Source organism: Sinocyclocheilus grahami, unplaced genomic scaffold, assembly GCF_001515645.1.
Source record: "Sinocyclocheilus grahami isolate Dianchi unplaced genomic scaffold, SAMN03320097.WGS_v1.1 scaffold96.1, whole genome shotgun sequence".
NCBI lineage: Eukaryota > Metazoa > Chordata > Actinopteri > Cypriniformes > Cyprinidae > Sinocyclocheilus > Sinocyclocheilus grahami.
Genome location: NW_015505275.1, coordinates 2,238,960 through 2,252,982, shown reverse-complemented (window position 1 = coordinate 2,252,982; position 14,023 = coordinate 2,238,960). Strand labels below are relative to the sequence as shown.

The 14,023-nt window shown below is 36.8% G+C and overlaps 1 protein-coding gene across 1 annotated transcript in view; it reads right to left on the bottom strand.

The window, feature by feature from the left end:
• The window catches only part of dgat1b (diacylglycerol O-acyltransferase 1b), a 16,499-nt gene extending 4,231 nt beyond the window's left edge, over nucleotides 1–12,268 (bottom strand). The window contains exons 1-15 of the mRNA XM_016275736.1: nucleotides 11,902–12,268; nucleotides 10,531–10,618; nucleotides 8,656–8,696; nucleotides 7,038–7,123; nucleotides 6,494–6,546; nucleotides 5,729–5,834; nucleotides 4,205–4,333; nucleotides 2,979–3,050; nucleotides 2,720–2,823; nucleotides 2,289–2,327; nucleotides 2,150–2,191; nucleotides 2,013–2,057; nucleotides 1,783–1,895; nucleotides 1,503–1,568; nucleotides 1,226–1,313 (exon numbers count right to left, since the gene is read on the bottom strand). Of these exons, the coding sequence (XP_016131222.1) occupies nucleotides 1,226–1,313; nucleotides 1,503–1,568; nucleotides 1,783–1,895; nucleotides 2,013–2,057; nucleotides 2,150–2,191; nucleotides 2,289–2,327; nucleotides 2,720–2,823; nucleotides 2,979–3,050; nucleotides 4,205–4,333; nucleotides 5,729–5,834; nucleotides 6,494–6,546; nucleotides 7,038–7,123; nucleotides 8,656–8,696; nucleotides 10,531–10,618; nucleotides 11,902–12,113 (1,284 nt within the window). The 5' untranslated portion in view covers nucleotides 12,114–12,268. The remainder of the gene's footprint in view (nucleotides 1–1,225; nucleotides 1,314–1,502; nucleotides 1,569–1,782; nucleotides 1,896–2,012; nucleotides 2,058–2,149; nucleotides 2,192–2,288; nucleotides 2,328–2,719; nucleotides 2,824–2,978; nucleotides 3,051–4,204; nucleotides 4,334–5,728; nucleotides 5,835–6,493; nucleotides 6,547–7,037; nucleotides 7,124–8,655; nucleotides 8,697–10,530; nucleotides 10,619–11,901) is intronic.
• Between the last annotated feature and the right edge of the window lie 1,755 nt (nucleotides 12,269–14,023).

Below are 14,023 nucleotides of genomic sequence, written 5' to 3'. Positions count from 1 at the left end.
CTTGCGGCAACCACATGTGACGACCCCGGGCTGGACTTCGCTTCGTCCACGGTAAAAGCCGATCCGGCGATCCACAGCACAAAGTTGATGTATTTCCTCAGCGACCAGCACGGATAAGCTCCAGGCATGACGAAGCGGAAATCGTCCTCTTTTGGAAGGCCAAACAAAGTTTTGCTTTCACAATGAAACACAGTGCCTTCACGACATGGTGGCAGCAACAACAATACTACAGCAAGAATAAAAGTTATGCCTTCTTTCTTTGCGTGAACATTTGGGCGGCGTTATGCAAATCTTCCCACATCGTGACGTAGACATGTGGGGGCGTGTTAGAACGAGCCGTTTTAGGTAGGCGTGGTTGACTCTTAACTTTTATAAAGAATACCTCTTTGGATTTGAGACTTTAGTCTTTGCAACTTTACAGATCTTCTTTATACACTAAGAGCTTGTAACACTCCAAAGAGAAAGGAAAAATTTTAATTGCATCATATGACCCCTTTAAGTTGATCAAAAGTGACACTAACGACATTTTTAATGTTACAAAAGGTTTCTATTAAATCAAATTTCTATTTATCAAAGAATCCTAAAAGCTAGGTACAAAAAAATATTAGGCAGCACAACTGTTTGCAAAATGTATCATATTAATAAAAACGGATAAAATTTATTTCTAAAGGATCATGTGACACTGAAAACTGGAATAATGGCTGTTGAAAATTCAGCTTTGCCATCACATGAATAAATAACATTGTTAGGTATTAAAATAATAATAAATTATTTTCATGTTATGGCCGATAACTGTAAAAAGGCTGACATTAAAATGGGATAATGTTTTGTCTAATAAAATTAAAACACAAATAAAATAAATTCAGTTGTTTTTATTTGCAACCCGTGAATTTAGATTTTCTTTTTTTGAGATTTGCTAAAGATTACATTTAAATAGTGTTTTTAAAAATTAACTTCATGTGAGCTGTATACAATGGTTAAAGTTTATACATTTCGTTAGTTCATGTTTCATTAGTATTTTAATGGTATTAACCAAAGTAATATTCTGTATGTAAACACACTAGCTTCTAAAATATCGCAGTGTTTTGCTATTGCTCATGAGAAATAGCACATTTCTAAAAGGAGAATTATTCACACAGGTTGTTACCCTGCTCAGACGGTTAACTTTCATTTGCCACGACCCGACAGAATATTTAAAACAGTGTGTGATTTATGCACATCTCACCTCGTGAAAAAAAGCAGAGGCGAAAAACACAGCTGATTGGCTCAGTAACTTGCCAGCACCTCTTCTCAGCAACGGCTTGTAAAAGTGCCTTTGAAAACAGGAGAGAGAAGCACATAAACTCACAGTCAGTGTGAACAGTAAATAACCATATATTTCTTGTGGACAGATCACATTATAGTCTCTCTTCATTATAGTCTCTGTGAGTTTTACTGTGTCGTATTTCATCTCGCCTCCCAACAGCTGTCTGTGGTCTCTTTCAAAACCTCCGTTCACTCACCGGAGACACCACTTGTGCACAGGAATATTCCAGTTTTGCCAGAAGTACGTTATTGTCTCGGAGTTCCTAAAAGAAACACAGTGTCACAATCCATCTGAGACTTAAAATAAAAACTCCACATATGAAATGGAAATGGAAGAGGCAGAGGTGGCACATATAAACCAGACGGACTGCATTTAAAGCCTATCAAACGCAGTATGATGTGGAAGTGGAAGCTCAAGCCACTCAAATAAAGCTTCTTTTTTTTTTAAAAAGAGTAATAACTGTAAAGATCACTCACCACCAGTCACGGTAGAATTCACGATCTCCAAACCTCAATAGCTCGGCCACAAAGTTCATTGAGGAATGGAAAAACCAGTAGAAGAAAATCAACCAGATGAGATGGTTGGGCACCTACAGTAGAATAAAAATCAGTATTCATTCCATCATTCGTTTCTTGCTTCATTTCCTTTGAACACAGGTTTAAGTTTCTATTCTGAGGAGGAATTTAGTGAAATTAGATTTACTCACTGCTAGTCTAAGCAGACGCTCTGTCATTCTACTGTAGTCCATTTCCTGCAAAATGAAACCGGTTTCACAGAATTAAATAAAGCGTTTCTTTTTAAGGCACTGAAAAAAACCCCAGAAGATAAAGCACATGAACAAACCTGCAATGGCTTCATTGAACTTCGAATGATTGGCACCATCCACTGAAAGACAATAGAAAGAACATTAGATATGAAATATGTCTCACAGACATGAAAACTGCAGGTGTGATGTGATTACTAAATGCAGTGTGATGCTCACCTGCTGTGTTAAACCAACCAATAACTGAGTGAGGAGCAACTGCAACAGACAAGCAAAACAGATTTTGATTTCTCACTAAATATAAGACGCAAATGTTAACAATGCTGTTTACAGAAGTGCGTGTATGTGTGTGTGAATTAAATGTGTAATTTGCAACAGCTATAAATGGAAGTAATGCTCTAACAAGAAGCAATTTCATAAATAAAAATTACCCTCATATATTCCTGCCATGGCTCCCGGCAGTTGTTTGCAAACAATAAGCTAATTCCCATGATTTATTGCCATTTGCAGATTTAGGCAAGAATGCAATATTCACAAAAATAAACAAGGGATAATATACTGTGAACAAATCTGGTAGTACAAGTTATCAATGTAATGACGAGCAAGAACTGTCAATACTGTCAGGAAATATGTCTAAGCCAATAGCCTACCATCTCAAAGAGCCTCCTGAGTAGAAATCCCATTCGGATGGATTCAGAGCGGGGAAAATTAAGCTCATAGCACAGGGTTGGAGCAAAAACAAAATAATAAATATCTGAAAAACACAAGTCAAAATACTAACTACAAGTTCTCAGGTCATCTGAAGTCATAGTATTTGACACTGCTGGAATTGTTGTTAGATATCATGAAAATAAAACAAAACCTGATTGGAAATATTATTTGGTGACTGGACTGTAAGGCACAGCTTACCCCTGAGAGAGAGATTTCCTGGGTAAGACACATGCGACTGCATAGCGCTGGATGCAGATGGAGATGATGGACCTAAAGAACACAAGAACTGTCAAGAGATAAACAAATCTGCTTCTAAAGTCATTTAAACCTGATGTTCAGCTAAAGAATGAGGTCTCTGCATCTCACACCACACAATCACACAAGCATTTAATGCAAAACATATCAAACTGTCGACTAAAATTATTTCATTAACCACTCCAGAATTTTACAACCTTGCAATCGCACGAATTAAAGGGACTTTCCACCCAGTCATCATTTACTTGACTGACCAGTCAACATTCCCATGAGTTTCTTTTTGTGGAACATAAAAGAAGATATTTTGAAGAATGTTGGTAACAAAACAGTTTACAGAAGTTATTGACTTCCATAGTATTTTTTCCCATATGGCTATTGTCATCTGTTCATTTACCAACATTCTTCAAAATATCTTCTTTTGTGTTTAGCAGAAGAACAGAACTCCTACAGGTTTGGAACAAAATACGAGGGTGAGTAAATGTTGACAGCACTTTCATTTTTGGGTGAACTAGCTTGCATTGTTGTCTTATTTCAGCAATTGTTCTGCAAAAAGGTTAGCCTTAGGGGGAATCTGTGTCTAATAATATTCTGGAGGATTATAAAGATTTTTATACTGTCCTAATTGCCTTGTGCATTTTATTACATAAACACATAATTATTGGTAGGTTTTCACAGCAAAACAACACAAAAAATGCTGTAAGTATAACCACAATTTTTGAGAAAAGGTATAGAACGTTCAGTTATTTTGGGCTTCAAAAATATGAAAACGACCTGTGAAATCCTGATGGGACTGTTTGACTTATGTACAACCTCTTAAACTTTAGTTTATGTATTAACATCTTAATGTTTCTTTTGCGTAACACATTTTTCATCAGCCTTTTTCAGTGCAAACTGGAAATCATTAATTGTAAAAGGATAGTTGCTAAAATTCACATGGCCCCGGAACAATTTTTATTGATGGGGCCCCCTAATTACGGTACCAATGTCCTTATTGCTGCATAGTGTTTACAGTATTGTAAACTAGTCTTATAATAGCCAACAGGGGGCGACAAAATTTACATCTCAGTTTTGACCATGTAGTGCACCACATAGATATATACGTATATGTATTTCATAACTTTCATACTGCTGCACGTAATGTTTGATGAGAGGTGGATGTATTTACTCACATGAAAGAGATCTGGAGAGGCTGCGTGCCTTTGCTTGCGTTCTTTCTCTGCACCACCAGTTAACATCCTTATACGAGTACAGTTTCAAAAACAGGATGGTGTAGACTCCCAAGGCAAACGCCCCTCCAACTGCATAAAGAGGACACAATAACAGAAAAAACACTATTAGGAAAATGCTTTCGCATTAACAGAACTAACTTCTTCCTTTTAATACCTGAATTTATGAGGAACACAAGAGGTTTGTAACGCAAATGAACTTCCATCACAACACCACAGCATGCCCCTTTTTCAATGGTTTATAACTCACAGTCACATGACCCAGCACATCCAGACTGATAGCCCATCACCACTGTAGCATACACAGACCTGGCTCACACTCATATGCTCCCTCTACCACTGCTTTATCAATAGCAGCCATATGCTGGGTGGAAATGGTCCATGCAGGGGCTCTGGAGTGCGTCTATGCCACAGAGAGATGATCTCAAGGGCTGTAGGACCAGCAGAGGCCCTGACGGCCCCTGAAATGACCTGGCTGTCTGGTGCAGGAGCAGTGTGTGCGGTACTAGGCTGACAGATGGAGGCACATTTTCGCCTCCCGTGGTGCAAACAGATGAGAGCGGACAGAAGAGCTAGTGAAAGTTGTGGTATGGAGAAGAGGAAGTGAGGGAATATATTTTCTACTAAAATGCATCTTAATTTAGGTTTTGGTATTTGAAATGACTAAATATATCAGTCTATCACTAATGAGAACACAATGAGTGTAAGAATCAAACCTGCATCTACTGCTTGAGCACCACTGATAACCATTAGACTGTGGCTCTAATCCAACAACATGTTTACTGCTATATCTTCTATTGTGAATAAAAATACAATTCACATGCCAGCTGAGCCCATGAGATCTGAATGCTGGTATAAAGGTGCATTAGTTCAGTCTGTAAAACCATAATTTGGTTGTGCCCAATCATTTCGGCAAAGCTGAATCACATGATCACATGGCATATTATAGTCGACATTAATGCAACAACAAACAAAGCAGTTTTTGTCTTGATGACTATCTAGAAAAACAAGTATGACAGAGAGTAAATTAATACATTAGGTATGCACTGATATTACATTTCTTTAAAAATGCCATAACAATTATAATAATAATAATAATTATTATTATTATACAGCTTTGTCTAATTATAAATATATATAAAATGTTTTAAGAATTAAATAACTGTTGTTTTGGCCAGTAACCAATACAAATAAATAAATAATAAAACACTAAATAGTACAGTTAATCATATCAGTCATTTTAAAATATATATACTTACATTTTTAGTATAAATTCATAATTTTTGTTATAATTGACAGTATATATATATATATATATATATATATATATATATATATAGAGAGAGAGAGAGAGAGAGAGAGAGAGAGAGAGAGAGCATGTGTACGTGTTTGTGTACTGTAAGTGTTGTATTATGTAGTACACAATGCACAATAAAAGTGTATGTTCAGTATAACGTACAGTCTCACCTGGTGTAATCGATAGCAGCTTCAAAACAACAACCATCGGAAAACACAAGATGATTGTTAAATTAAAGATGTAGATCAGCAGGCCGACCTTTTCACTGATCGACCCCTGGAAAACACAATGAGGAAACATTTAACAGCATAATCCAAGTACATCATGTACAAAAATACAGACATAAAACATGTCTGATAACAACACAATCAAACCAAACAACACAATCACAGACAGCAAGTGTCTGAACAATCCACACGATCAATCACAATCAAGAACACTACCAAGCACTACAATTACAAAACACCGATGTTTACATAATAACACAATCGGGCAAATTAACAGAATCAATATTAACATTTGAGAAATCTCAACATAGTGACATAAAAAGACACATTAAAACATATAACACCATTTGAATTTTGGTGCACATAAAAATGCATCTCCTCTCTAAAAGCCCTACAATTTATTTTTTATGCAAGTCTTACACAACATCAGCAAAATGCCTGAACTGTTTATAAGTTCATTCAGTTTCAATTCAGCCAGTTGAGTAAATGTGCTGATACTTTGCAAGCTCTCTCAAATATGCCAGGCTTTTTAAAACGCAATGTATCAAATTTGCCCTCTAAATTGAACTCTTCACAACCCCTCAATGTAATTCCAAATGCCAAATTATACTGTGTGAAGCGACAAAACCCCTGTATTTTTATGACAATGTTTTTATTCATTAGGATAAACTGATTAAATGTAGAAATGTGAATGGCTTTTGAACTCACCATGGCTAGTTTCCTCTCGGTGTACAACGCCACAAGTATAAAAACATTAGAAACTGCAAGCAAAGAATTGTTATAATGTCAAATATGATCATATTTCTAAAAATAAAAGCAGTTGCAGGAATAAAAGCATTTTTGCAGGGTGTAATGAAAGGGTCAAAATTGTACCCTCAGGATGAGCCTTACAACAGGGCAGATGGCCAGCACACACACACACACACACACACACACACATACACAGCAGTCATACATTGAACAATCACACCACCTGCTACAAACAAAATAAAATCACATGTCGCTCTATAAAGATTGAGAGTTAAAAGCAATTACACTCTTCTCTGTCTTTGATAACATGCAGAATTATACAAACAATCTATATTTAAGTAGATTAACAAAGGAAGTATTTTGACAATCTGCAAATCAAATAGCCATTATTTGAATGTGGGAGTGTCGTCTACCGGTCTAATTTTAATAATGTCCCTGTCTGGACAACAAAAGAAAAGGCAAAACTGGGAAATATATGCTAATCTTCCCTTAAAATACATACCAATGACCAGGCACGCAGCAGGCCAGCTATAAGGGTCCTTGAGGAACAATGACACCACTTGAATGGGGTCCACCAAAATGCCATTCCTACGACACAAAGAATGGCTGTGAATTACAATGCAGATATGTTTTCCAAACCTTTAAATGTCTAAATATTTATAAATTATTACAAATCGGACACAACATGTTTCTATTCCTCTCCTGGTCTCTTGCTCTAAAAACCACTGATTATTTGCAGCAGTTTTTGCGGGCAGCTGTATACATACTGTCTGCAAGCAGCAGTGTGCAACATGATGACAGCATATGGTTCTCCCAGCATGGGATTCAGTGTTTCATTCCACTCAGGGAGAGGAAGGCCTGTACACTTATCAAACAAACCCTATAGACTCATCTTCATCGGCATGACACTCAAAACACAGAGAGAGCTGAACTGCAGAGAATGTGTTTTAACACTTTTGTGTCCATTCGACACCTGCTCAGTGGGGATGCTTGAGATAAAGGTCAGTTGTTTGAGAATGTTTCAGGACCACATTCTGGTGTTCCTATTCTTGGAGGCATTTGAACTCCAGAGCTACGTATGACAGAAGAATTAATACAAATTATATATATATATATATATGCTGGAGTTCCTCTCCCTCCCACCATCACCACTCTCAGGCCCTTGGAATTACTTGGAGAGCTGGACTGTCTCGTTGCTCGTGGACTGGTACTTGTGGCCATTTGCTCTGGAAACCCCCTTTTCCTAGAGACCTGCTGTTGAGCTGACTTTCTTTTCCCCGGACCTGGTTGGGATCTCCTCAGATTACCCTCTCAGACAGTGGCGTTGTTCCTGTTTGTGTTGAATCTCGAATAAATCCTTGTTATCCCTGCAACTGATTCCTCTTCCTTTACCACCCCTGACATTTAGAGGCTTTTGCACTGGAACTCTTCATATATACATATATACATATAAATAAATATATATACAGTATATATATATATTAGGGCTGTCAGTGGATTAAAATTCTAATCTAATAATCTTCTAATAATCTAATTAAATACATGAAGTGTTGATTAAGTTAACGCGTTTAACTGATAGCCCTAATACACACACACACACATTGATATACAGTGGTGGCCAAAATTATTGGAACACTGCAACTGTATGTATATTAATATTGCCATTTTTAAGATAAAATAATTGCACCAAAAGCCACAAATCTCCCAATTTAATTTTATTAAGGTCATGATGAAATGGAAGTAGCAACATACCTTTTCTTCCATATTGTGATATACATTAAAGTGAAACAGATTATCAAAAAAGAAAAAAATGTAAGATAGGGACATGGTTCAATTAATCGGTTTTTGATTGGATAGAGGAAAATCTGAATGCGAGCTTGCAGTCGATTGTAAGACAGGGGTGGGTTTTAAGTGGACTAAATAATTGGAGAAGTCCAGCATACGTGATCAGAGAGGAGACGGAGTTGTGACAGTTTGTTTAAAAAAAAAAGGTTAAATTAAAAAAAATTAAAAATTAACCATGCATGGACGAATCCTTCATTTTTTTCCAGACTTTAAGCATTCATAATGTGTTTTGGCTGTTTTACAAGAAACTGTATGCATATTGTATTTGTTCATACCTGAGAAGGTTTTCCAAGAACAGGCGTGCATTGCTCAAAACCTGCAAAAGAGCAGAGACACACATTCATGAAGAAAACAAATGAAAACCAATGCAAGAATACATCACTAAGACTAGCTAAACAAGTCAGAACTACCAGAATAAAATCCGCCAAAGATCCTTATTCACTGTCTGTACACAGTTTGCAGAGATATATTGAAATTCATGTCCATAAATCTATACAGAAGACAGACACACTTATTCATATGTATAAAATGAGAAAGCACAATGGAGAAGAAGAGGAAGAAAACGCAAATGTAAGCAGAGCCGTACCAATGGAATATGAAAAAAAAAAAGTCTGGCTGAAAAAAAATGCAGAGGACAAAATAGAGTCATGTCAAAGCTCACATTAACAGTATGTTGAAAAGCGTGAATGCATTCTTCACAGTTTTGAAGACAAGGACTTGGCTGGCTGTCCTCCATGTTCAGCTAGTGTTTAGACAGACAAGCTGTTTCGGGCCGTTTATTTTTAGGCGTCACTTGGCATTAAGTGTGTCTCCATAAACAGACACACTGATCAACGATTCTTCACATGCCACATGACTGCCACACACCATCCGACGCTACTTAAAATGTGTCATTGCAATACAATTCTGTCACTAGTGTGGGTTTTCTTCTGTTAAAATTAAGTCCATTAAAGCAATAGTTCATACAAAAATTCAAATTTGCTCAAAATGTATTCACCCTCAGGTCATCAAGATGTATATGTAGTTTATATGTTTATATTTTCCATTGGAACAGATATGGAGAAATTTAACATTATATCACTTGCTCATCAATGGATCCTGTGCAGTGAATGGGTGCCATTAGAATGAGAGTCCAAACAACTGATAAAATCATTAAAATAATCTACAGGGAATCCACAAGAGTCCAGCCCATATATGCACATATTTTTATGTGAAAAGCTGCATGTTTGCAAGAAACAACTCCTACATTAAGAAGTTTGTAACTTAATAAAATATGGGTCCTCTATCTATAATATTGCCTTTTCATCCAGTATTCACAGATCAAGCATAGTTTACAAGCAAAAACAGTCTAAAGCAGTTCTAAACAAATATGTCAGTTGATTTTGATGTGAAAGGACAACAGGGGATGGACTTTCTCACTTGAAGAAGCATTATTATAGATTTTTGACTATTTTACCCAGAAGCAACAGTTTAAAGTAAAAATGATGGGTTTGTTTCTTTTATGGACTGAAGTCGTGTGGATTATTGTGATGTATTTATCAGTTGTTTGGACTCTCATTCTGACGGCACCCATTCACAGCAGAGGATCCATTGGTGAGCAAGTGATATAATGCTAAATTTCTCCAAATCTGTTCTGATGAAGAAACAAACTCATCTGCATCTGGGATGGCCTGAGTATGAGTATATTTTCAACAAATTTTCTCTATTTCAATTAACTATTTCTATTAGTAGTTTGAGAGTTCAAAGTTCAAAGAGAGGATGTCCAAAAGAAAATATGTTAGCTTCTATAAGTACTAATGCATCTACTTCATTACAGACAGAAAGCCAAACTTTTCAACGTGACTCACATACATTATATAAACAGTATACACTCAGAAACAACACATTTAAATGATCCAATGATCAGAAAATGGACGTCTGAGCAACAAGTTGGCTTCTTTTAAACTACAGCATAATATATATAACCTCCTTTAAGCTCTGTAACCGCCTTGAGGCAGTAAAAATTATTGGTACTAATCTTGGAAGCACCTCTGAGTGAGAGGGAATGTTTACAACCCACACTGATATTTGTGACACAGTTTAACTAGAATAATGAGTAGGCAAGTCAAAGCTTGCAGTGCAGCATGGCTCAGTTACTGTTTCAGACTCACCAGCATTACCACACACCAGTTCAGGATGCCTCTGTAATTTTTGAAGCTGCTTGCAGAACTCAGCATCGACTCCTGCAACTTGTGGCAACTATAAGAAGGGGAAAAAGAGGACATAAAATAAAAACAGTAATGATGATTAAAGTGTTTACAATGTTACATTTTTGTTCTTAATATGTGAAGAGTTCATTTGCAAAAACAGATAACTCCGTTTTTTTAAATGTTCAAAAATCATGTTTTTTTATTAAGTTATCATGTTTTAATTGTGTTAGTTAGCTGTATTTTTTTGTGTTATTTTTTACCTAATCAAAATAACCCAACTGCAGTCTGATTGAGATTAATTGGAATGCACAATGAAAAAACATGATGTTTGAAAATTGTTAGAAACAGAGTTATCTGTTTTGGCAAATGAACTCTTCATTTGAATTTTTATCTTTATCTTATGGATAAAGTCATTTTTATATTAAGTATAAAATTCATAAAATATAACAAAGCTAAAAGAATCTAAATATGCCTTTAGATCCCTCCTTTTTTGTTTATGGCAAAACATATACGTAAATAGTTTTGTAGATGTATATTTTAAGTGCTGCTACTGCTGAGATGTAGCCTATAGTTTTGTGATGTGATAAGTGAAATTGTATTTTTGCTCTTTTTTATTTATTTGTGAGACTGTTTGTCTTGGATTGATTTGTGGACCCCAGGAAGACTAGCAAGCAACCACTTTGTGGAAGCTAATGGGGATCCAAATAAAAAATAAACAATAAATAGTGCGCAGATTTCTTTGAAGAATTATGGGTAATGTAGATTTTCACCAGGAATTCTTATGTTAAACACGAGTACTTAAAAATGAGAGACTGAAATATTGTGGGCTGATGACGTTGACAAAAGCATATTAGTTTGATTAACAACCCAGTAGCTTACAGTAAGTGAAAATGAATTCTGAAAATGACTGCACTCTGTAAACATTGAAGGCACACCCCTCCTCTCAATATTGCAGCTCATTGGTCAACTTTGTTTATTTATTTATTTTTTACAAGTCTATTCTTAATTTATTCCATTCAATTCCCCAATAACCCCCAACATGTGCCTACATCCCTAATATCTATAATATCGTTTTTAAATGTTGTAGAATTACGCAGCTAAGAATCCTGAAATCATCGCACATATTATTTTCTGTTTTGCTAAATGGAATAGTTCTTCAGTAACAGTAAGATAAGTGAAATGATGGGGTAAAAAGGGGTTAAATGTCCTGTACTGTGCCACATAGGCACACTGGCGAATCCTGCCCCCGTCTCTTTGCAGTGACCATCTATCTTTGTCAAGAACAAGCTACGTTTTTCACGACGTTCTGACGTACACTATAGCCTATCTCACCTCATTTTGTCGTAGCGATCGCATTTTTGTTTGCTGTCTTCGTTTAGTTGTACGTTTTTGGTGACAGACCCCCGCGCCTTGGGTCCGCTTTTGAGATCACTGGCTGCTGCGATCGCACCGTTTCTGAGTTTCACAGTCTCGCTCTTTGCGCTCGTGATGGTCGCGCGTCTACGACTCCGTGTGATGGGCCCAAAATCTTCCTTGTCAATCATGATTCCAGCAAATTTACAGCAAGCCTTCAGCAAACAAATGAAGCAAGCCGAGTCCACGCAGGAGTCTCATTTGGCTCAGCGATCGGAAAAACAAGCTTTTGCGCCAAGCCCCAGTTTTGCAAGCTCTTACGGCTGACGCAAGATTTGTAATAACGCTGTTTGACTCAAATGAATGTTCGTGGACTTTAGCACGTTTGTTAAAAACACGAGTCTTCTGGCATGTAAAAAGACTAGTCTAAGCCAATAGGAGTCAGTAGTGTATAATAGTGTAACTGTAAGCTGCCATAAAGGTCATGTTGTGATATTTCATAAAAACATGACTTTTATAAATAATATAAAGTATAAGTTGAACAAAAAAAAAAGAAAATTCTGTCATAGTTTACAGTGTTGAAACTTGTATTGACTTTCTTATGTGGAAAAAAGATGTTATGGACTCAGTCCCCATTCACTTCAACTGGGTCTTTCTTCCATACAGTGAAAGTAAATGGTGACTAAGCCAGTCATCCAGTCTAGCCTCAAAGTTTGTTTCACAGAAGAAAGAAAGGGGTTGGAACAACGTGGACGAGTAAATGATAAAACAATGTTTTGTGGTTGAACTTTTCCTTTAACATTTTAATCAAAGTTTCACCATAAATTATTGCCCTTCTACTGCATAATGTCTAATTACATATGGGATCTTCAAGCAGTATTTTATAAAGTTTTTCTTTAATAACCTTCCTGTTAAAATATTGTATTCTTTTTAACGACAGAGGTACCAAGTACCAAAGTTTTATAATATTATAATATTTTTAATATTGAACCTTAGTTAATGTGGTTTTGTGTGATTCCAAAATATGTTATTCCCAGTTTATTCCAGGAGTTACGAAAACAGGTGCAAATAAGCTCGAAAATGTGCAGTGTGCAGGCAACCGTTATCTGTCGTCTTAAGTTTTTGACTTCAAACAGCTTTACTAAGATGCTCAGTGCTCATCGAGGCAGAACATTTCACCTTCCCTCTTATCAAAGTTGCAAAGTAAACTACAAGAAAACCGTCTGCAGTAAATCAGAGTGTAAACATGAACCTGAGAAAGACATTTTGGAAACAACATTTTGGATGCCGTGCAGTGCAGTGCAGCTCAAATGCTTGCCTGCGTGCAGCCATCCAGTATTTGGTGTATGAAGGTAGGTTATTTTTTTTATTCCAGTGCATCTAAAATTTAAAGAAAAAGGTGCTTAATTAATAATTCATCATTTTATGTCAGTAGGTCGGTGTAAGTTCACAAGCTCAAACTCTGGCCATGGCAAAATGTGACTTTAGAATTCATATGGCTGCATTTGTTCTCTGCTCTCTCAATAAAGATACTGCCGCTTGTTTCACTTGGCTGTGAGCCCCCGAATGAAATAGGGGCCCGAGAAAGATTAATTCTATACATTTCAGTGGCAGGTTGATTGTACTTTATGCCTGGCTGCATGACTTGTGACCCTCTCTTCTGTCAGGGCTGTCAGAGCAAGCTGGCAGGGGCATTTGGTTGTGTAGGCCTGAGGTGAGGAAGTATGTGCCCGGCTGCGAGCGTGTCCTTGGTTTTGTAATGAAGTTGTGAGGCTGAAATCACTCACTCCTGTGTGGCGTAGTGGCACGTCATGTTTTATCACAGGGATGCCACATTTACTAGTCATTAGGGGCCGAAAGCTAGTTTATCTCAGTTGCGATCCTGGCAGACTGATAGACACTTCAGGGGTGGCACGCATGTCAGCACTTTTGCAGTTCAGTCAAGGACTTGACTCCCGATATCGCTGTCAGTCTCTATACGTCTCTGTCTTTCTCACGTTTGCTCGCTCTCACATATCATCTGACAGGTTGATTCTTTGAAATAATGTCTGCCATAGTGACATCACTATATGACAATGGACAAATGATGAGATTAACAAGT